Source organism: Cherax quadricarinatus, chromosome 75, assembly GCF_038502225.1.
Source record: "Cherax quadricarinatus isolate ZL_2023a chromosome 75, ASM3850222v1, whole genome shotgun sequence".
In the NCBI taxonomy this organism is placed as follows: Eukaryota; Metazoa; Arthropoda; class Malacostraca; order Decapoda; family Parastacidae; genus Cherax; species Cherax quadricarinatus.
The window spans coordinates 11,234,768-11,259,184 of record NC_091366.1 but is presented as its reverse complement, the minus strand read 5'-3'; the positions used below and the strand labels follow the sequence as shown (position 1 = coordinate 11,259,184).

The following is a 24,417-nucleotide window of genomic DNA, read 5'->3' as shown; positions in this document are numbered from 1 at the left end:
AGAGATGGGTTAGTTGCAGCAAGCCGTGAAGAAGGTCTTGTAGATGTCCTCTGAACCAAGATTCCATGATGTTGCAGTGTCTGACAAGTTGTGCAAGAAAGGTATAAAATACCGACAATATGAAAGTTAAGACACATGTGCAACATCTGGATATCTTTATTGTAGTAGACGTTTCGCCATCCAGTGGCTTTATCAATACAGATTCTAGGACATAATAGGAAGACAGTAGAACTATATACAAAAGATGAGGTAATCAGTCCCTCGGCCTTGGAGTTAGTGTTCACAGCATCGTGGTGGAGGAGAGTCTGGAGCAAAGGCAAGAAGACTGGCGCTTTTTATAGGCGTCAGTGAATGGGACGGGTATTTTATACCTTTCTTGCACAACTTGTCAGACACTGCAACATCATGGAATCTTGGTTCAGAGGACATCTACAAGACCTTCTTCACGGCTTGCTGCAACTAACCCATCTCTTTGGGAAGGACCTACTTCCACTGGGGAATCCCACCTACCAGTGACAGCCCTCGTCTGCTGCCCGTCCCATTCACTGACGCCTATAAAAAGCGCCAGTCTTCTTGCCTTTGCTCCAGACTCTCCTCCACCACGATGCTGTGAACACTAACTCCAAGGCCGAGGGACTGATTACCTCATCTTTTGTATATAGTTCTACTGTCTTCCTATTATGTCCTAGAATCTGTATTGATAAAGCCACTGGATGGCGAAACGTCTACTACAATAAAGATATCCAGATGTTGCACATGTGTCTTAACTTTCATATTGTCGGTATTTTATACCTTTCTTGCACAACTTGTCAGACACTGCAACATCATGGAATCTTGGTTCAGAGGACATCTACAAGACCTTCTTCACGGCTTGCTGCAACTAACCCATCTCTTTGGGAAGGACCTACTTCCACTGGGGAATCCCACCTACCAGTGACAGCCCTCGTCTGCTGCCCGTCCCATTCACTGACGCCTATAAAAAGCGCCAGTCTTCTTGCCTTTGCTCCAGACTCTCCTCCACCACGATGCTGTGAACACTAACTCCAAGGCCGAGGGACTGATTACCTCATCTTTTGTATATAGTTCTACTGTCTTCCTATTATGTCCTAGAATCTGTATTGATAAAGCCACTGGATGGCGAAACGTCTACTACAATAAAGATATCCAGATGTTGCACATGTGTCTTAACTTTCATATTGTCGGTATTTTATACCTTTCTTGCACTACTTGAAACTAGTAAAGCCATCTCTTGCTGATGTCACAAGCCGTTGCAGAAAGACGTTTCTGTAGCTAGTGTACTCACTTGAGTGGTTGTTTTGTTCCTAGTGTTCCAGATGGTGATACTATCCTTGTTGACAGTAATCTGTGCAGTGTGCAAAGTTGTTTCTTGAGTAATCTTCACATGTTAACATTTATAAGAGCAGTCTCTTTATAGCTGATACCTCGTGTCACTGTGTACGACTCAGAATGAATACAAGCATTGTCGACCGTGTTCATTTCTTTTCCCCTGTGCTTGCCGTGAGAGATAGATCTTTCTCCCTTGCTTATATTTCATGTTAGTGTTAATTTTTTCTACCGGGGAGAGTCATCCACTCCACCGAGTTTGTTCATTCCTCCAGTAAGAAAGAACCGATCCTATGTGGTCTGGTGTGATTCAATTCCTGCTCCAGGAAGATCTTGTTCTGACTGTGAAGCCACCAGCACCCATTAGTGACTTTGTCATGAGTCAAGAATTACTGTATCGAACTGCCGAGTTGGGTACTCCTAGCAGAAGAGTATACCAGTCACTAGTGAGTGTAGCTGTATCTTTTGTAGATACTCGTTCAGATCTCCCTCAGTCAAGGCATGTGTTAGCCACTACAAAAGAATTTGATCCTCCCAAAGATGATAACCATTCTGCATATGTAAATCTTACCCTCACAGAGTTGGGTTTAAATGTACATAGCCTGTATAATTAGATGTCCAAGATGAATGAAGTCGTCAACTGTTTGTTTGTTATTAGCTGATCAGTTTTCAGAATTTTTTTTTTTTGTGTTCATGTTCCCTCCGAATTCTGAGAATTTAGCAGTATGACCTCAGTGCGCCTGGTCTTCCTTTGCTGTTAATTACTTTCACCTTTGTAAATATATACATCTTCCTCAGAATCCGTAGAGTGCATGAATACAGATCGATCCATCAATTCCATCCTTTATTACACTGATTTGTTCTTATAATTCGTAATGTATTACGATACCATCCATTAGTTTTAAGTTACGTATGTCTTTGCTATTGTATAGAATCAGCCCAGAGACACCTGCCTGTTCAGCCTATAGGACAGTATTGTATGTCGAGACGACATATGTAACATGACTGAGCTGTCAGCATAGTTGCTGATCCCCTGTATATGTATATGTATATGTTATCTGAGTATCATAGTATCATCCATATGTTTTACATAGTTGACCCCTTGCTAGGCTCAGTGACTAGCTTGTGTGATGTCACGTGATGCCGCATGTGAGCGCTGCGCTCCCGGTCTCCTCCTCACCCCACCCATAGGTCTACGACAAGGCAACACGGCAAGGCTGGGCTCCCCCTTTCACACTCTGCTAATGTGTTACCATCAAACAAGTGTGCTTAACTCCATCACATCTTCACGAACCCTCCCAACATTTAAACAAGTGTTTAAAACGTGCTTCAACATGTTTAAAAAGGTGTTTAAAACGTGTTTAAAAAGATGCTTAAAGCAAGTGTTTAAAACTGCTTAAACAGGTGCTTAACACGTGTTAAAACAAGTGTAAGACTTACCCTCTTAGTGGTGTTGTCTCTGGGGCTGTGGTCGTCAGCTACCGTCCCGAATATCGTTGGCTGCAAGGAAAACAAAAACAAAAACCAAATAAAACAACTCATAAACAAAGCAACTAAAAAAAAAGAAAAACAAAAAATAAAGTACATTCTACATTAACACACAAAAAATATAATTGGTAATTTCTAGTTTATTTTTTCAAAATTCTTTTAGAATTCCAAGGAAAAAGAGTTTCAATGTTAGGTTAAAATGGAGTGAAAAGCCAGTACTGGTAAACCAGGGGTGGCTTGACCAGGGGTATCAGTATTGACTGGTGGTGGTGGTCAGTCCTCTCAGTCTTGATAGGTGGTGGTCAGTCCCTCAGTCTTGATAGGTGGTGGTCAGTCCCTCAGTCTTGATAGGTGGTGGTCAGTCCCTCAGTCTTGATAGGTGGGGGTGGTCAGTCCCTCAGTCTTGATAGGTGGTGGTGGTCAGTCCCTCAGTCTTGATAGGTGGTGGTCAGTCCCTCAGTCTTGATAGGTGGTGGTCAGTCCCTCAGTCATAGGTGGTGGTCAGTTCAGTCTTGATAGGTGGTGGTCAGTCCCTCAGTCTTGATAGGTGGTGGTCAGTCCCTCAGTCTTGATAGGTGGTGGTCAGTCCCTCAGTCTTGGTGGTCAGTAGTCCTGACAGGTGGTGGTCAGTCCCTCAGTCTTGATAGGTGGTGGTCAGTACCTCAGTCTTGATAGGTGGTGGTCAGTACCTCAGTCCTGACAGGTGGTGGTCAGTACCTCAGTCCTGACAGGTGGTGGTCAGTACCTCAGTCCTGACAGGTGGTGGTCAGTACCTCAGTCCTGACAGGTGGTGGTCAGTACCTCAGTCCTGACAGGTGGTGGTCAGTCCCTCAGTCTTGATAGGTGGTGGTCAGTCCCTCAGTCTTGATAGGTGGTGGTCAGTCCCTCAGTCTTGATAGGTGGTGGTCAGTCCCTCAGTCCTGACAGGTGGTGGTCAGTACCTCAGTCCTGACAGGTGGTGGTCAGTACCTCAGTCCTGACAGGTGGTGGTCAGTACCTCAGTCCTGACAGGTGGTGGTCAGGACCTCAGTCCTGACAGGTGGTGGTCAGTACCTCAGTCCTGACAGGTGGTGGTCAGTACCTCAGTCCTGACAGGTGGTGGTCAGTACCTCAGTCCTGACAGGTGGTGGTCAGTACCTCAGTCCTGACAGGTGGTGGTCAGTACCTCAGTCCTGACAGGTGGTGGTCAGTACCTCAGTCCTGACAGGTGGTGGTCAGTACCTCAGTCCTGACAGGTGGTGGTCAGTACCTCAGTCCTGACAGGTGGTGGTCAGTACCTCAGTCCTGACAGGTGGTGGTCAGTACCTCAGTCCTGACAGGTGGTGGTCAGTACCTCAGTCCTGACAGGTGGTGGTCAGTACCTCAGTCCTGACAGGTGGTGGTCAGTACCTCAGTCCTGACAGGTGGTGGTCAGTACCTCAGTCCTGACAGGTGGTGGTCAGTACCTCAGTCCTGACAGGTGGTGGTCAGTACCTCAGTCCTGACAGGTGGTGGTCAGTACCTCAGTCCTGACAGGTGGTGGTCAGTACCTCAGTCCTGACAGGTGGTGGTCAGTACCTCAGTCCTGACAGGTGGTGGTCAGTACCTCAGTCCTGACAGGTGGTGGTCAGTACCTCAGTCCTGACAGGTGGTGGTCAGTACCTCAGTCCTGACAGGTGGTGGTCAGTACCTCAGTCCTGACAGGTGGTGGTCAGTACCTCAGTCCTGACAGGTGGTGGTCAGTACCTCAGTCCTGACAGGTGGTGGTCAGTACCTCAGTCCTGACAGGTGGTGGTCAGTACCTCAGTCCTGACAGGTGGTGGTCAGTACCTCAGTCCTGACAGGTGGTGGTCAGTACCTCAGTCCTGACAGGTGGTGGTCAGTACCTCAGTCCTGACAGGTGGTGGTCAGTACCTCAGTCCTGACAGGTGGTGGTCAGTACCTCAGTCCTGACAGGTGGTGGTCAGTACCTCAGTCCTGACAGGTGATGTGGTCAGTACCTCAGTCCTGACAGGTGGTGGTCAGTACCTCAGTCCTGACAGGTGGTGGTCAGTACCTCAGTCCTGACAGGTGGTGGTCAGTACCTCAGTCCTGACAGGTGGTGGTCAGTACCTCAGTCCTGACAGGTGGTGGTCAGTACCTCAGTCCTGACAGGTGGTGGTCAGTACCTCAGTCCTGACAGGTGGTGGTGGTCAGTACCTCAGTCCTGACAGGTGGTGGTCAGTACCTCAGTCCTGACAGGTGGTGGTCAGTACCTCAGTCCTGACAGGTGGTGGTCAGTACCTCAGTCCTGACAGGTGGGGGTCAGTACCTCAGTCCTGACAGGTGGGGGTCAGTACCTCAGTCCTGACAGGTGGGGGTCAGTACCTCAGTCCTGACAGGTGGTGGTCAGTCCCTCAGTCTTGATAGGTGGTGGTCAGTCCCTCAGTCCTGACAGGTGGTGGTCAGTCCCTCAGTCTTGGAAGGTGATGGTGGTCAGTCCCTCAGTCTTGACAAGTGGTGGCCAGTCCCTCAGTCCTGACAGGTGGTGGTCAGCCCCTCAGTCTCGATAGGTGGTGATCAGTCTCTCAGTCTTGATAGGTGGTGGTCAGTCCCTCAGTCTTGATAGGTGGTGGTAGTCAGTCCCTCAGTCTTGACAGGTGGTGGTGGTCAGTCCCTCAGTCTTGGCAGGTGGTGGTGGTCAGTCCCTCAGTCCTGGCAGGTGGTGGTGGTCAGTCCCTCCGCCTTCTATTCTCTTTACTGGACTGATGAAGCCTTTGGCTGGTGAAACGTCTCCACAATTGATCCAAATGTTGCTAAAGTGTCTTATTCATCTACCAATCAAAAGCTCAACACACAAAAAAAACTGATGGAGGGATGGAGTGACATAGTAGCGACTAATGAAGAGGCTGAGCCAAGAGCTATGAATCGACCCCTGCGACCACAATTAGGCGAGTACACAAACACACACACTTAAGCAAGCAACAGCTATCATTTACTTGGTTAACTGAGTTTGAAGCAATGTTCTCACCCTCTCCCCACTGCCTTACCCAGAAAGTTTGTCAATAACTCCATCACACTTGCCAAAGTTGCGTATTTTGCGTATGGCTGGACGAGCACTGCCTGGGAATACCAAGCAGGAGTCCTCACGCCTCGCAACACTACAAGTCCTCAGAGTGCCTTGTAAGGCAGACAGGTGGGACTGACTACCTGCTAGCAAAACTGAGGGACTGACCACCTGCTAGCAAGACTGAGGGACTGAACACCACAAATCAAGACTGAGGGACTGAATACCACCTATCAAGACTGAAGGACTGACCACCACCTACCAAGACTGAGGGACTGACCACCACCTATCAGCGCCTGCTAGCAAGACTGGGGGACTGATCACAACCTATTAAGGCTGAGGGACTGATTACCTATTAAGGCTGAGGGACTGACCACCTTATATCATATCCATCAAGGCAGATGATGACTGACAACTTAAGTGAAATCACCACTAACACATTCACTTAGTACACCTTTATTGAAAACATTTCAGGACCAAACGCTCACCAGTTTTGGGTCTCATGACCAAAAGCTCACCTGAGTGGGTCCTGTGACCAAAAATCTCTCCAGGACAGAATTTCGTATTTTCCTGACCAAATCCTACCATGGGAAAATACACACCAACCCGGTATAATGCAATCCTTTACTGACTACATTTCGCCCACATAGTAAGTTTCATCCAGTCACAAACAGGTCTGCCTTATCAAGATATGTCTGTGACTTGATAAGTCCATCGTGTGGGCGAAACGTAGTCAAAGGATCGCATTATACTCCGTTTGTGTCTATTTTTCCATCGTGTTGGTACTTTATACCATTGATCTCAAAATCCTACGAGCGAAACTCTTCAATCCTATTTCGTTCTTAGCCTCCTTTTAGATAAGGAAGGATTAATGTAACTAGTAATTCTATTACCGAGGATTACATTAGTGAATTTGTAAGATAAAATTTTTGTACCTCTTATTAAAAATGTTAGACAAACACTGTATTCGGAGCCACTAGACACGAGGAAAATCTTACTTTTGTTAGAAAACCATTAGAAATTAATTAGAAAATCAATTGAAAGTAATTAGAAAGTAACAAAGTAACTAGAAAGTTATTAGAAAATCAATGCAAAAAATTCAAAGTCATTAGAATATCAATAGAAAGTCATTAGAAAATAACTAAAAAGTATTAGAAAATCGATAGAAAGTTATTAGAAAATCACTAGTCATTAGAAAATCAAGAAAAAGTCATTAGAAAATTAATAGAAAGTCATTAGAAAATTAATAGAAAAAATTTAAGGTACATTTTTTCTCCTGGACTTGGTTAGTCATGTAGGTACAGGAAAATTAATGTTAACTACAGGCACACCAAGAGTGCTTTAGCCAACCTCAGGTAGACCAGTTGGTGGGTCCGAGACCTCCACGCCCAAGCCAGAGTCGTCGCTAGATCCCAGACTGGTCGTGTCGCTCGGCCGCACTGCGACGGGAAGCCTTGGCACATCTTCACCGAGGGAGATACGACCACGAGCCGCTTCTGCCCTAGCCGAAGGAACGCCGGAAGTGAGAGGAACAGGTTCACTGCGACGTCGCAGCGTCGGGAGGTCCAGGGAGCGTCCCGTCCCGCTCTCCCGTCGCGTCGTGACGCCTAGAAGCCTGTAGGTGCCGGAGTCGCGATCCCGAGAAGTGGAGCGTGAAGTGGGACGCGAGGAAGCGTTGCTAGGTGGACTACTACTGGTGAAGTACAGCTTCAAGATCTCATCAGCGTCTTGGTTGAGATCGTAGAGACGAGAGATAAGTCTCTGTCTCTTCCTGAGTAATCTCTGACGGCGCGTCTGCTCCCTGTCTTGTTCCCCGGGAGACGAGGAGTGACAGCTGCTGGCGGCATTGTTGCCGATGGTCCATGTGATGGCATTGGAGCAATGGTTGCTGCCATCACTGGTGATGGAAGGGACGACGCTACTGCCACCTGTGTTGTCACTAGGGATAGTGGTAGTGGTGGTAGCGATGGTAATAATAGGGATGGTAGTACCATGGGTGGGAGAAGCGCAGGTGGGAGTGCTGGCACTGGTGTTGGCACTAGTGGAAAGTGCCTTGGGGGTCAACTTCGAGTGCACCAGCCAGGCAGCGGTGACCCACAGTGCCAGGATCACCAGCACTATCATCAACATGGTGACTTGGGTAGCCCTCTCACCTATTCATGGCATCACCTACTCTCTACTGGGTCTTCTAGTCTCACCTCGAGGTCTGACTCTTGAGTTAGCAGACATAAGACCATTTCTTGCAGCAGGAGTCTTGAAGTCCCTGGTTTTAGAGACCATGGGGATGCTCTTCCTGAAACCAAACACGGTTTTCAGACAATTCCTAGGTCCTCTAGTCTCAGCCTCGAGGTCTGACTTGATGAATCAAACCTAAGACCTCTTGTTGAAGGCTCTAGCCTGGAATCAAGAGTCTTGAAGTCCCTGACCTGGGATAAAAAGCCTGTTAAGGTCTTTTTTTCATAAAAGCAATACCAAAAATTTGAAAGAATTTCTAGGTCCTCTTTTACCACTTCTCACACTTTCCTACTGACACTTACACTTTTCTTTCTCGTACCACTTTGCACACTTAGTTTCTGAAGGTGTACATGTGCGCTCCAGCAGGGTCTTATCAATGTGCACTGAAACAAGGTAAATCATTATAAGATGCTAAAATAATGGTAATCCAGGATATTAACTCAAGGATTTGTATCTCATTAAGAACGATTCATGGCTTCAGCGTTAGAGATCATCATCAAATTAGGCGTTAAGCCCGTAAGGGTCATTCAGGGTTCGAGAATTCTTCTATTCTCAAAGCCAGATGGTTGCAGGCAGCGGCCTGTACCCCCTATACCATCGTCTCCACAATCCTAACAAGAACCCAGTGCTACGTGTCCAACAGTACCTCTTCACTGGTCATGGTTTCAAATCACTCGTGGCACTGGACTGTACATCATCTCGGTATCACCACACAATTTCTCATGGTTTCAGTGATCACCCCAGCGGTACGGTCCCAGACCAGGCTTCCTGACTAACGGCTCGGGAAAATCCTGGAGGGACTGTCCCCAAACCTGAACACTGAGATCACTCAGTATGACAACAAGAGACTTGGCAGACGATGTAAAACACCTCCTCTAAAAAGCACTAAGAGAGAACTAGATGAGTGTCAGAGGTCCCCGACTCTTCAACGTCCTATGTTCATAAGAGGAATTACCAACAAACATCTGGCTGTCTTCAAGAGAGAACTGGACAAGTTCCTCAAGTTCCTGATCAGCCGGGCTGTGGTTCGTACGTTGGACTGCGTGCGGCCAGCAGTAACAGCCTGGCTAATCAAGCCTACATCCACCATGAGGCCTGGTCTGGGACCGGGCAGAGGGAGCGTGGACCCCAGGAAACGTCCTTCAAGTTATCCTCCATGTAGTCGCAAGCAATCAGTGGGTCAGTCCCCTTATATCTGAATAATCGATAGTAACAAGTACCCTGAACACTGGGGGAGGAGGGGGAGGACTAGTGCCTTGAATAGACATGCCAACATATTCGAAAATAAACACTAAACCCGCAAGGAGCAGAGTGAACAGGTGACATACCGCCTTAATGACCCTCGTGTAAGTGACAGGTTTAATATAGTTGATAGGCTTAATGTGTAGGTGATATGTTTGAACGTGTAGTGATAGTTTTAACGTGTAGTCGACAGGCTTAACGAGAACATTGTTTTGCTGTTCATTAAAGGCCCCTCAAAAAGGGTGCCTTGATGCTAGTAAAAGGCTCTTGATCCGAGGAACTGGTCTTATCTACTGTTGCTTCTGCTTCAGCTGCTGTTTCTCTTGTTATTGCTGTTGCTGCTGGTTTCGTGTCTGTTGCTGATTTCTGTTGTTATTGTTACTGCTGTTGTTTATGCATCTCTATCTACTGCTTCGGTTGTCATGCTTCTGTTATTCCTGCTGCTGCATCTGTTGCTGCTGCATCTGTTCCTGCCGCTTCTGTTGCTGCTGCATCTGTTGCCGCTACTTCTGTTGCTGCATCAGCTGTCCTCCATCTGTTGTGAATGCTGCTTTTGTGTGTGTTATTATCGCCTCTGTCGCCGCTGCTTCGGCTGTCCTGCTCCTGTTGTTATTTCTGTTGCGACCTCTGTTTGACTTGTACCCAGAAACAGAGAAAATTTTCCTCTGTTAGCAAAAAAAAAAAAATCGCTAAAGTTCACCCATTGTCTCCTCTACTCTCCTTTATCCCTCCCTTCCTCTCTCCTCTATTCTTCTTCCCCTTTCCATCTATTCTCCTTTCTTCCCTCCCTCCCTCCCTTCCTTCCTATATTTATTCTTCTTACTTTCCTTCATTCTCTTGTTCATTCTTCCTTCGCTCCCTTGCTGCCACCAGCAGCAACAGCCTGGCTGACCAGACAAGCCTGGCCCAGGATCAGGCTGCGGGATTAGAAAAATTCTGGAAATCCATCAAACGTACATCACAGATCCCCATTCGGGTAAGCAGCTGCCCGACTCACACCCGACAGGTCCAGGGTTCGAAACCCAGGCTGATGGATTCTCCAAGCGCTCTTCTAGCCACGCAACAGAGCCTACAGGCTGTTGCCTGTAGGCCTACGGGTGAATTTTATTGTTTAGCCTGTAGAGACAGCGTAGCGGAAGTGCTGCCTGTATACCTCACCTTCGATGAATTTCAAGAGTTTTACTACTCTCGGAACCCGGCCATAGGCCAGGCTCGTCTGGTGATTACTATCATCCCCAATGATTATCTGTGCCGAGAACTAAGTATCTGGAAGTTAATTAGCCTCTGAAACACACGCTAGACAGACTTGGACACAAACAAGGTCACCTGTTTACCTGGCCATCACCTGTTCAACCACCTGCTTGCTGACCCCCGCCAGACAAGCAATTAAATCTATCTATAAGAACAACAACAATAACAACAATATACTGAAGACACGAAACCCCCCCCCCCCACACACACACACACACACACACACACACACACACACACACAAACAAGTGTATAATTGACAACCAGCACGGTTTCAGGGAAGGAAAATCCTGTGTCACAAACCTACTAGTTTTATGACAAGGTGACAGAAGACAAGAGAGAGAGGGGTGGATCGACTGCGTATTTTTGGACTGCAAGAAGGCTTTCGACACAGTTCCTCACAAGAGGTTACTGCAAAAGCTAGAGGACCAGGCACACATAACAGGAAAGGCACTGCAATGGATCAGAGAATATCTGACAGGGAGGCAACAACGAGTCATGGTACGCGACGAGGTGTCAGAGTGGGCGCCTGTGACAAGCGGGGTTCCACAGGGGTCAGTCCTAGGACCTGTGCTGTTCTTGGTATACGTGAACGACATAACGGAAGGGATAGACTCAGAAGTGTCCTTGTTTGCAGACGATGTGAAGTTAATGAGAAGAATCGAATCGGACGAGGATCAGGCAGGACTACAAAGAGATCTGGACAGGCTACAAGCCTGGTCCAGCAACTGGCTCCTTGAATTTAACCCTGCCAAATGCAAAGTTATGAAGATTGGGGAAGGGCAAAGAAGACCGCACACACAATATAGTTTAGATGGCCAAAGACTGCAAACCTCACTCAAGGAAAAAGATCTGGGGGTGAGTATAACACCGAGCATATCTCCTGAGGCGCACATCAATCAGATAACTGCTGCAGCATACGGGCGCCTGGCAAACCTACGGATAGCGTTCCGATACCTCAGTAAGGATTCGTTTAAGACTCTGTACACCATCTACGTCAGGCCCATACTGGAGTATGCAGCACCAGTTTGGAATCCACACCTAGTCAAGCACGTCAAGAAATTAGAGAAAGTGCAAAGGTTTGCAACAAGACTAGTCCCAGAGCTACGGGGATTGTCCTATGAAGAAAGGTTGAGGGAAATCGGCCTGACGACACTGGAGGCCAGGAGGGTCAGGGGAGACATGATAACGACATATAAAATACTGCGCGGAATAGACGAGGTGGACAAAGACGGGATGTTCCAGAGATGGGACACAGACACAAGAGGTCACAATTGGAAGTTGAAGACTCAGATGAATCAAAGGGATGTTAGGAAGTATTTCTTCAGTCATAGAGTAGTCAGGCCATGGAATAGCCTAGAAAGTGATGTGGTGGAGGCAGGAACCATACATAGTTTTAAGGCGAGGTATGATAGAGCTCATGGGGCAGGGAGAGAGAGGACCTAGTAGCAATCAGCGAAGAGGCGGGGCCAGGAGCTGTGACTCGACCCCTGCAACCACAAATAGGCGAGTACAAATAGGTGAGTACACACACACACACACACACACACACGCTAGTAGAGATCAGCGAAGGGGCGGGGCTAGGAGCTAAGACTCGACCTCTGTAACCACATAGGTTAGTACACACCGCAGACGGAGTACAGTCCAAGGGGCCAGAGACTACAAACCTCACTCGAGGAAAAAGATCTTGGGGTGAGTATACCAGGCACATCTCCTGAAGCGCACATCAACCAAATAACTGCTGCAGCATATGGGCGCCTGGCAAACCTCAGAACAGCATTCCGACATCTTAATAAGGAATCGTTTAGGACCCTGTACACCGTGTACGTTAGGCCCATATTGGAGTATGCGGCACCAGTTTGGTTCCCACACCTAGCCAAGCACGTAAAGAAACTAGAGAAAGTGCAAAGGTTCGCAACAAGACTAGTTCCAGAGCTAAGAGGTATGTCCTACGAGAAGAGGTTAAGGGAAATCAACCTGACGACACTGGAGGACAGGAGAGATAGGGGGGACATGATAAAGACATACAAAATACTGAGAGGAATTGACAAGGTGGACAAAGACAGGATGTTCCAGAGATGAGACACAGCAACAAGAGGACACAGTTGGAAGTTGAAGACACAGATGAATCACAGGGATGTTAGGAAGTATTTCTTCAGCCACAGAGTAGTCAGTAAGTGGAATAGTTTGGGAAGCGATATAGTGGAGGCAGGATCCAAACATAGCTTTAAGCAGAGGTATGATAAAGCTCACGATTCAGGGAGAGTGACCTAGTAGCGACCAGTGAAGAGGCGGGGCCAGGAGCTTGGACTCGACCCCTGTAACCTCAACTGAGTACACACACACACACACACACACACACACACACACACACACACACACACACACACACACGTGTACGTCTTACAGAAGACTGACACACCACAGACATCAAACAAAATGGAATATCACCAGGAATACCGAGAGAAGTGTGTGAAAACCTGTACAACACATCCCGTTCATTTCTGCCAAGATCTTTAACATGTATCTTGAAAATTAGACGCTTGTGCAACACTTGGATATCTTTACTGTGAAAACATTTTGCAACAATTCTGTGTGTTACAGCGAAGAATCGTGGCGAAACGTGTCCACAAAGATACCAGTGTTGAACAAGTATTTAATACATCGTCTTGTCGGTTCTCTGAACCATTCATCAACAAACATGCATTTTATTCATCAATTTGCCATCAACTTGTCCATATTCACTTAGCCGTAAAATGAGCACCTGGATGTTAGTGGACTGGTGTGGGTCGCATCCTGGGACAAAACTGACCTAATTTGCCAGAGATGCTCTGCATAACCAGAGACTTTCTATATAGTAAATCACTGATGTCGGCTAGGAGTGTATACCTTGTACATGTACTTGTAGAAATACATATTATTATAAATATTATTGTTTACCATCGGTAATACCAGCAAGAACAGTCTTTCCATTTAATACCATGAGCTGGACTCCACACCACTCTTCACTAGCACAATCCGAAAGGTAATCACCAATAGGTAATTACTTTCCTGCGACCTTTACAAGGATTACTTTTAATCATATTGGCAATAACCAGATATTATTGATGTGTGGGCAGTCTGGCAACACTGTGGAGGGTTCAAAAGACATATGTGCAACACCTGGGAGTCTTTACTGAAGAGATTAAACACCTGTTAAGGCTGAGGGACTCAATACCTTCTATCAAGGTTGAGGGACTGACAACCACCCATCAAAACTGAGGGACTGAGAACCACGCATCAAGGCTGAGGGACTGACAACCACCCATCAAAACTGAGGGACTGAGAACCACGCATCAAGGCTGAGGGACTGACAACCACCCATCAAGGCTGAGGGACTGACAACCACCCATCAAGGCTGAAGGACTGACAACCACCCATCAAGGCTGAGGGACTGAGAACCACCCATCAAAGCTGAGGGACTGAGAACCACGCATCAAGGCTGAGGGACTGAGAACCACGCATCAAGGCTGAGGGACTGACAACCACCCATCAAGGCTGAGGGACTGACAACCACCCATCAAGGCTGAGGGACTGACAACCATCCGTTAAGGCTGAGGGACTGACCACCATCCTTCAAGGCTGAGGGACTGACCATCATCCATCAAGGCTGAGGGACTGACCACCATCCATCAAGGCTGAGGGACTGACCATCATCCATCAAGGCTGAGGGACTGACCACCATCCTTCAAGGCTAAGAGACTGAATACCCTCTATCGAAGTTGTGGGACTGACCACCTCAAAATAACCTATCCACTTCCCTCTTCAGTATTACTCTAACTAATGGACTGATAAAAGCCACTGGTGAGCTAAACGTTTCACAATAAAGATATCCCAGGTGTTGCCCATTTCTCTCATCTACCTATTAGTACTGAAACTATGATATAACTGTAATATTTCCCATCACGATATTTCCCATCACGACATTCCCCTCACTATATTCCCCTCACTATATTCTCCTCACTATATTCTCCTCACAATATTCTCCTCACTATATTCTCCTCACAATATTCTCCTCACTATATTCTCCTCACAATATTCTCCTCACTATATTCTCCTCACAATATTCTCCTCACAATATTTCCCTCACGATATTCTTCAGCTACACTGTATAATCCTTCCCGGTAACATTATTCTGCGAACCTATTAACCGGATCACTGACCTTCCTCCTTTGAATGTCAATCAAAGAATGATGCAATTAACCGGACAAGAACACCTACCTCTTATGTCCCCCTTCTCTTCCTCGGATCAAACCCGAGCATTACCTGTCATTCCTCAGGTAATGTATTAACTAGTCTTTTTATCCTCCTCCAACGGATTCAACGAGCTAGTGGAGGGAATTATACCAGAAGGCATATGCTGTCTGGTATGAGTGGTGGCCCCAGTTACACCAGCATGTATACACTTTCAGTGCAGACGATACCAACTGAAACTTCTGCTTGTAAACAATGCAGTTGGGATAGTCCCATCATGGAAAAGATTGAAGGTGCTATGTTAGTAGGTACAAATTCAGATAATGAGACAGTGATTGCCTTTTAGCTGTGAGTGCACCTCACTCAAGTGACTTTCTCCTAAAACTTCCCATCTCTGTGACCGTCACGCATCTTGACCTACAGACCTATCATATTACAGTGGCTCTCTGCAGTGCTACCCCAATTCACAATGAGTACAAATGTATTTGAGGAAAACTGGCAGTAGACCAGCATGGTCTGCAGAATCTGAACTGTTCATGTTGAAAAGTTTGACATGTTAGACACAATGAAGTCAACGGCATCATGAAAAGCCTTGCTACAGCACTGTGCCCTGCCCAGAGATCCTTGATCTTCACTACCAGTGCCCTGGATGTACCCACCAGTCTCTTTGATGGTATCACTGTATATCCCTAGAAGAACGATAGAATGCTGGTATGGGACCATACTTGTGCATCTACCCTGGCCAACACCTGCATCCCACAAAGTGCTGGTAAACATGGCGGTGCTGCTGATCCCAGGGAAGAATCACGAGCTCAAATACAGGAACTTGGCCCGTCGATACCACTTCATTCCAGTAGGATCAGAAACCCTTGGCTCGTGGGGGATGCATGCCCTGGGTTTCCTCAAGAAGCTGGGTTCCAGGCTCACTAAAACCACCAGAGACCTAAGGCCAGCCACCTTTCTCTTCCAGCACCTCAGAGTGACGATCCAGAGATGGAACGCCGCTGCATCTTGAATTTTCAACTACGATCTGAGGAGCTCCACAACTTAAATTAAAATTTTCCATAGTGCAATTCTACACATAAATTCCCCCGACATACCCAGAGAGAGAGAAACGCAGTCAGCAGGATTCGAACCCATAATATAAATATTGTGGATGGAAGGAAATAACAACTCAAAGCTAATAAAGGGGGTCACAGAATTGCTCCAAAGGTTCAGCAAATTACCTTGAAGAGTTACGAAATAATCTTCAGAGGTGAGGGTAATTGCAGCACAGGTCAGTCGTGGGATCACCACCGAGGCTTCAGTTAAAACTCTTCAGGTAAGACCATTAAAAGTTGTGTTCTCTCGATTATTAAACGTCTGGGAACACTTCAAAACTTTCTCTCGTATGAAACATGTTTGAGATTAACTTTCACCCTTAGTGAGAGAGAAGAGAGAAGGGGAGAAAGGGGAGGGAGATGGGAAAAAATGGGAAATAGGTGGGGGAAATGAGGGCTGGAAAGAGGGGAAAAGCCAGAACAGTTATTGACAGCATTTACGGTATAATTTTCGAAAAATGAACAGTAGCAACGGCAGCAGTAGTAGGAACAGCAAGGGAAGCTAGCAGTAGCAACAGGAGCAACAGCAAGGGCAGTGAAAGAAGAGCATAATGAACATTTACAGCAGTAACACTAACAGCAGCAACAGCAACTCCAGCAGCAATAGTAACACGATGCAGCAACAGTAGCAACAGAATCAGCAAAGCAGGAACAGCAGCAGCAGCAGCATTCCTCAAAGCAGCATAACATAACACAATAACAGATTCTTATAACAGGAGAATCTCTTATTTACCTGCGTAAGGCGGCCCAGCAACTAGAGCCAGACCCCCACAAACAAAAATTAACAACACCCCATTCCAAGAAGAGTAGCCTGCCCTAGCGACGTGCCCTGGGCAGGGCATCAAAGAACCAGGTTGAACGTAAACACAATTCTTGCAGCATCTTGAGACAAGTGTAACATCTTGCAGCAACTTGAGACAAGTGTAACATCTTGCAGCATCTTGAGACAAGTGTAACATCTTGCAGCAACTTGAGACAAGTGTAACATCTTGCAGCAACTTGAGACAAGTGTAACATCTTGCAGCAACTTGAGACAAGTGTAACATCTTGCAGCATCTTGAGACAAGTGTAACATCTTGCAGCATCTTGAGACAAGTGTAACATCTTGCAGCAACTTGAGACAAGTGTAACATCTTGCAGCATCTTGAGACAAGTGTAACATCTTGCAGCAACTTGAGACAAGTGTAACATCTTGCAGCAACTTGAGACAAGTGTAACATCTTGCAGCAACTTGAGACAAGTGTAACATCTTGCAGCAACTTGAGACAAGTGTAACATCTTGCAGCAACTTGAGACAAGTGTAACATCTTGCAGCAACTTGAGACAAGTGTAACATCTTGCAGCAACTTGAGACAAGTGTAACATCTTGCAGCAACTTGAGACAAGTGTAACATCTTGCAGCAACTTGAGACAAGTGTAACATCTTGCAGCAACTTGAGACAAGTGTAACATCTTGCAGCATCTTGAGACAAGTCTAACATCTTGCAGCATCTTGAGACAAGTCTAACATCTTGCAGCATCTTGAGACAAGTCTAACATCTTGCAGCATCTTGAGACAAGTCTAACATCTTGCAGCATCTTGAGACAAGTCTAACATCTTGCAGCATCTTGAGACAAGTCTAACATCTTGCAGCATCTTGAGACAAGTCTAACATCTTGCAGCATCTTGAGACAAGTCTAACATCTTGCAGCATCTTGAGACAAGTCTAACATCTTGCAGCATCTTGAGACAAGTCTAACATCTTGCAGCATCTTGAGACAAGTGTAACATCTTGCAGCATCTTAAGACAAGTATGACTAACTGAATACAGACTGTGAACCTACATTAACTATATGGTTATAACTATAACCAGAATTTTTAAATTAGTAGACCGGTAAAGCCAGCGGAAGGCCTCGGTCAGATGACCAAAAGCTCTGACTGAAACCCGCGTCAGGAAACATTAGTCCTGTTTCTTGACGAACCTTACCTAACCTAACCTAACCTAACCTAACCTAACCTTCACTACCAGTCCTCCCTCCAGTGTCTTCCCCAGTCCTCCCTCCAGTGTCTTCCCCAGTCCTCCCTCCAGTGTCTTCCCCAGTCCTCCCTCCAGTCTGTCTTCCCCAGTCCTCCCTCCAGTGTCTTCCCCAGTCCTCCCTCCAGTGTCTTCCCCAGTCCTCCCTCCAGTGTCTTCCCCAGTCCTCCCTCCAGTGTCTTCCCCAGTCCTCCCTCCAGTGTCTTCCCCAGTCCTCCCTCCAGTGTCTTCCCCAGTCCTCCCTCCAGTGTCTTCCCCAGTCCTCCCTCCAGCGTCTTCCCCAGTCCTCCCTCCAGCGTCTTCCCCAGTCCTCCCTCCAGCGTCTTCCCCAGTCCTCCCTCCAGCGTCTTCCCCAGTCCTCCCTCCAGTGTCTTCCCCAGTCCTCCCTCCAGTGTCTTCCCCAGTACTCCCTCCAGTGTCTTCCCCAGTACTCCCTCCAGTGTCTTCCCCAGTACTCCCTCCAGTGTCTTCCCCAGTCCTCCCTCCAGTGTCTTCCCCAGTCCTCTCTCCAGTGTCTTCCCCAGTCCTCCCTCCAGTCTGTCTTCCCCAGTCCTCCCTCCAGTCTGTCTTCCCCAGTCCTCCCTCCAGTCTGTCTTCCCCAGTCCTCCCTCCAGTCTGTCTTCCCCAGTCCTCCCTCCAGACTGTCTTCCCCAGTCCTCCCTCCTGTCTGTCTTCTCCTGTCTGTCTTCCCAGTCCTCCCTCCAGTCTGTCTTCCCCAGTCCTCCCTCCAGTCTGTCTTCCCCAGTCCTCCCTCCAGTCTGTCTTCCCCAGTCCTCCCTCCAGTCTGTCTTCCCCAGTCCTCCCTCCAGTCTGTCTTCCCCAGTCCTCCCTCCAGTCTGTCTTCCCCAGTCCTCCCTCCAGTCTGTCTTCCCCAGTCCTCCCTCCAGTCTGTCTTCCCCAGTCCTCCCTCCAGTCTGTCTTCCCCAGTCCTCCCTCCAGTGTCTTCCCCAGTCCTCCCTCCAGTGTCTTCCCCAGTCCTCCCTCCAGTGTCTTCCCCAGTACTCCCTCCAGTGTCTTCCCCAGTACTCCCTCCAGTGTCTTCCCCAGTACTCCCTCCAGTGTCTTCCCCAGTCCTCCCTCCAGTGTCTTCCCCAGTCCTCCCTCCAGTGTCTTCCCCAGTCCTCCCTCCAGTGTCTTCCCCAGTCCTCTCTCCAGTGTCTTCCCCAGTCCTCCCTCCAGTCTGTCTTCCCCAGTCCTCCCTCCAGTCTGTCTTCCCCAGTCCTCCCTCCAGTCTGTCTTCCCCAGTCCTCCCTCCAGTCTGTCTTCCCCAGTCCTCCCTCCAGTCTGTCTTCCCCAGTCCTCCCTCCAGACTGTCTTCCCCAGTCCTCCCTCCTGTCTGTCTTCTCCTGTCTGTCTTCCCAGTCCTCCCTCCAGTCTGTCTTCCCCAGTCCTCCCTCCAGTGTCTTCCCCAGTCCTCCCTCCAGTCTGTCTTCCCCAGTCCTCCCTCCAGTCTGTCTTCCCCAGTCCTCCCTCCAGTCTGTCTTCCCCAGTCCTCCCTCCAGTCTGTCTTCCCCAGTCCTCCCTCCAGTCTGTCTTCCCCAGTCCTCCCTCCAGTCTGTCTTCCCCAGTCCTCCCTCCAGTCTGTCTTCCCCAGTCCTCCCTCCAGTCTGTCTTCCCCAGTCCTCCCTCCAGTCTGTCTTCCCCAGTCCTCCCTCCAGTCTGTCTTCCCCAGTCCTCCCTCCAGTCTGTCTTCCCCAGTCCTCCCTCCAGTGTCTTCCCCAGTCCTCCCTCCAGTGTCTTCCCCAGTCCTCCCTCCAGTGTCTTCCCCAGTCCTCCCTCCAGTGTCTTCCCCAGTCCTCCCTCCAGTGTCTTCCCCAGTCCTCCCTCCAGTGTCTTCCCCAGTCCTCCCTCCAGTGTCTTCCCCAGTCCTCCCTCCAGTGTCTTCCCCAGTCCTCCCTCCAGTGTCTTCCCCAGTCCTCCCTCCAGTGTCTTCCCCAGTCCTCCCTCCAGTGTCTTCCCCAGTCCTCCCTCCAGTGTCTTCCCCAGTCCTCCCTCCAGTGTCTTCCCCAGTCCTCCCAGTAAACTCCTTTACTTTAGGTATTTTCTTGTTCTATTCTCTTGCTTTCAATTTTCCCCTCAAGAAAGATTTCTTTTCATCTCTTCTTTACATTCTAATTTCAATGCCTCCCTGCCCCTCTTTATCTGTCTGTGTATTTTTCTGTCTGTACTTACCTATTTGTGGTTGCAGGGGTCGATCCACAGCTGGCCCCTCATCTTCGCTGATCTGTCTGTATTTGTCTGTCCGTGTCTGTATCTGTATTCCTTTCTCTGTCCTTATTCATATTCTGTCGTCTTTCAAGTCTTCTCTCTCGTTCCTTCCTTCGCTCCCTTGATCGGTGTTCAGCTCCCTAATCTTGATCAGAATGATCAAGACTAATGAAACGAAGAGCTCTTATCCTGGCTGAGGGAGTGAGTACCTCATCTTCCACTCTTCTTCCCTCCCTCCCCCTTCCTTCCTTCCTTCCCTCGTTTTCCCAGAAAGATGATGGTAAGCACTCATAAAAATCTGTGTGGTCGTGGTTGAGGGAGTCACGGCAATAACCCTTCAACACGACCACCAGCCACTAGCATCCTCCAGGAAGAAGAGGAAAGAGGTGCAGAAAGAGAGGAGAGAAGGGGAGGAAAAGAGGAAACGAGAGGAGAGAGGAGAAAGACAGTCTTAAGAGAAATAGGCTAGAGAGATATTGAAGTAAAGAAAATGGTAAGGAAGAGAGAGAAAAGCAATTAAAGAGGAACTAGGAAGACTGAGAGGGCAGTAAACAGAGTGACACCCGGCATAGTAACCAACACAACACATTAATCCCAAGCCCATCAGGTCGCTTAGCGTCGTGTTCAGTCGTGCGGCAACCACACACACACACACACACACACACACACACACACACACACACACACACACACACACACAGTACAAGAAATGGAGGTAATAGAGTCAAAGCGCCAAGCATAAAGGAAAAGCAGCAGGAAAAACAAAGCCCATCGTGTTTTAACCGAGACTGCAGAGAGACCAAAGAAAGGAGCAACACACACAGACAGCAACACACCAACAGCTACTGGAAGACACTACAGATAGCAACACACCAACAGCTACTGGAAGACACTACAGACAGCAACACACCAACAGCTACTGGAAGACACTACAGACAGCAACACACCAACAGCTACTGGAAGACACTACAGAAAGCAACACACCAACAGCTACTGGAAGACACTACAGACAGCAACACATCAACAGCTACTGGAAGACACTACAGAAAGCAACACACCAACAGCTACTGGAAGACACTACAGAAAGCAACACACCAACAGCTACTGGAAGACACTACAGACAGCAACACATCAACAGCTACTGGAAGACACTACAGAAAGCAACACACCAACAGCTACTGGAAGACACTACAGAAAGCAACACACCAACAGCTACTGGAAGACACTACAGACAGCAACACACCAACAGCTTCTGGAAGACACTACAGATAGCAACACACCAACAGCTACTGGAAGACACTACAGACAGCAACACACCAACAGCTACTGGAAGACACTACAGACAGCAACACACCAACAGCTACTGGAAGACACTACAGACAGCAACACACCAACAGCTACTGGAAGACACTACAGACAGCAACACACCAACAGCTACTGGAAGACACTACAGAAAGCAACACACCAACAGCTACTGGAAGACACTACAGACAGCAACACACCAACAGCTAGTGGAAGACACTACAGAAAGCAACACACCAACAGCTAGTGGAAGACACTACATAAGAACATAAGAAAGGAGGAACACTGCAGCAGGCCTGTTGGCCCATACTAGGCAGGTCCTTTACAATTCATCCCGCTAACAAACATTTGACCAACCCAATTTTCAATGCTACCCAAGAAATAAGCTCTGATGTGCAAGTCCCACTCAAATCCAACCCCTCCCACTCATGTACTTATCCAACCTAAATTTGAAACTACCCAAAGTCCTAGCCTCAATAACCCAACTAGGTAGACTGTTCCACTCATCAACTACCCTATTTCCAAACCAATACTTTCCTATGTCCTTTCTAAATCTAAACTTATCTAATTTAAATCCATTACTGCGGGTTCTCTCTTGGAGAGATATCCTCAAGACCTTGTTAATATCCCCTTTATTAATACCTATCTTCCACTTATACACTTCGATCAGGTCTCCCCTCATTCTTCGTCTAACAAGTGAATGTAACTTAAGAGTCTTCAATCTTTCTTCATAAGGAAGATTTCTAATGCTATGTATTAATTTAGTCATCCTACGCTGAATGTTTTCTAACGAATTTATGTCCATTCTGTAATATGGAGACCAGAATTGAGCTGCATAATCTAGGTGAGGCCTTACTAATGATGTATAAAGCTGCAGTATGACCTCTGGACTTCTGTTGCTTACACTTCTTGATATAAATCCCAGTAATCTATTTGCCTTATTACGTACGCTTAGGCATTGCTGTCTTGGTTTAAGGTTGCTGCTTACCATAACCCCCAAGTCCTTTTCGCAATCTGTATGGCTAAGTTCTACATTATTTAACTTATAAGTGCTAGGGTTATGGACACTCCCGAGCTTCAGAACCTTGCATTTATCTACATTGAACTGCATCTACCACTTTTCTGACCAAGAGTAAAGTTTGTCTAAATCCTCCTGAAGTTCCCTAACATCTACGTTTGAATCTATTATCCTACCTATCTTCGTGTCATCAGCGAATTTGCTCATATCACTAGTAATTCCTTCATCAAGATCATTGATATATATTATAAACAACAACGGGCCCAAGACTGATCCCTGTGGAGCGCCACTTGTAACTGATCCCAACTCGGATTTAACCCCATTTATGGACACTCTCTGCTTCCTGTCTGTGAGCCATGACTCGATCCACGAGAGCACCCTTCCCCCAATGCCATGAGCTGCTACTTTCTTCAACATTCTCTGGTGCGGAACTCTATCAAATGCCTTACTAAAATCTAAGTAAATAATATCAAATTCTTTATCATGGTCAACAGCCTCAAAAGCTTTACTGAAGAAAGTTAATAAATTAGTTAGACAAGACCGGCCTCTTGTGAATCCATGCTGAGTATCATTAATCAGGCTATGCTTATCGAGATGGCTTCTTATAATCTCAGTTATAATTGACTCTAGTAATTTGCCTACAATTGAGGTCAGGCTTATTGGGCGGTAATTTGACGGTAACGACTTGTCCCCTGTTTTAAAAATAGGAATTACATTCGCCATCTTCCACATATCAGACACTACACCTGTTTGAAGAGATAAATTAAAAATATTAGTTAATGGTTCACAGACTTCCATTTTGCATTCCTTAAGAACCCTTGAAAAAACCTCATCAGGACCCGGTGACTTATTTTGCTTCAGTCGGTCTATCTGCTTCACAACCATTTCACTAGTGACTATGATGTTACATAATTTATCTTCTTCTGATCCACTATAAAAATTAATTACCGGAATATTATTAGTGTCTTCCTGTGTAAAAACCGAGAGAAAATAATTATTTAAAATCGAGCACATTTCATTCTCTTTGTCAGTAAGATTCCCATAGTTATTTTTAAGGGGACCTATCTTATCTCTGACTTTTGTTCTATATACCTGGAAAAAACTTTTTGGGTTAGTTTTAGAATCCCTAGCAACTTTAATTTCATAGTCCCTTTTAGCTTTTCTTATCCCCTTTTTAATGTCCCTCTTAATGTCAATATACTGATTCATAAGATGACCCTCGCCTCTTTTGATACGCCTATAAATTCCTTTCTTATGCCCTAGTAGATATTTCAGCCTATTATTCATCCATTTTGGGTCATTTCTATTTGATCTAATTTCCTTATAAGGGATAAACGTTCTTTGAGCAGCATGTATTGTGTTCAGAAAACTGTCATATTGATAGCTCTCTTCGTTACCCCAATCAACAGATGATAAGTGTTCTCTAAGCCCATCGTAATCTGCTAAGCGAAAATCTGGGACTGTTACTGAGTTATCCCTACTATCATACTTCCATTCAATTCTAAATGTAATTGATTTGTGGTCGCTAGCACCCAGTTCCTCTGAAACTTCTAAATTATTAACAAGGGATTCATTGTTTGCCAGAACTAAGTCAAGCAGGTTATTTCCCCTTGTAGGTTCTTTCACAAACTGCTTCAAAAAACAATCCTGAACTACTTCAAAGAAATCGTATGATTCTAAATTCCCAGTCAAGAAATTCCAATCAATATGACTAAAGTTAAAGTCTCCTAGAATTACTACATTATCGTGCCTTGTGGCCCTAACAATTTCCTCCCATAGTAGTCTCCCTTGGTCCCTATCTAAATTTGGGGGACGGTATATCACACCTAAAATTAATTTTTCATGCCCCTCTGAAAATTCTATCCAAACAGACTCTGTATGTGTTACTTCAGACTTAATACCCGTTTTTATGCAACAGTTCAAGCGATCTCGGACATACAATGCCACCCCACCCCC

General features: G+C 46.8%; 1 protein-coding gene across 10 annotated transcripts in view; it reads right to left on the bottom strand.

The window, feature by feature from the left end:
* Positions 1 to 1,230: 1,230 nt before the first annotated feature.
* The window catches only part of LOC128691825 (uncharacterized), a 1,033,854-nt gene continuing 1,010,667 nt past the window's right edge, over positions 1,231 to 24,417 (bottom strand). For 5 of the 10 annotated variants that reach the window (XM_070101049.1, XM_070101047.1, XM_070101050.1 and 2 more), the window contains one exon: positions 1,231 to 2,844. In XM_070101049.1, the coding sequence (XP_069957150.1) occupies positions 2,731 to 2,844 (114 nt within the window). In that variant the 3' untranslated portion in view covers positions 1,231 to 2,730. Of the gene's footprint in view, positions 2,845 to 7,207; positions 8,476 to 24,417 lie in introns of all 10 variants that reach the window. The other 5 variants (XM_070101041.1, XM_070101042.1, XM_070101048.1 and 2 more) reach the window with 3 other exon arrangements.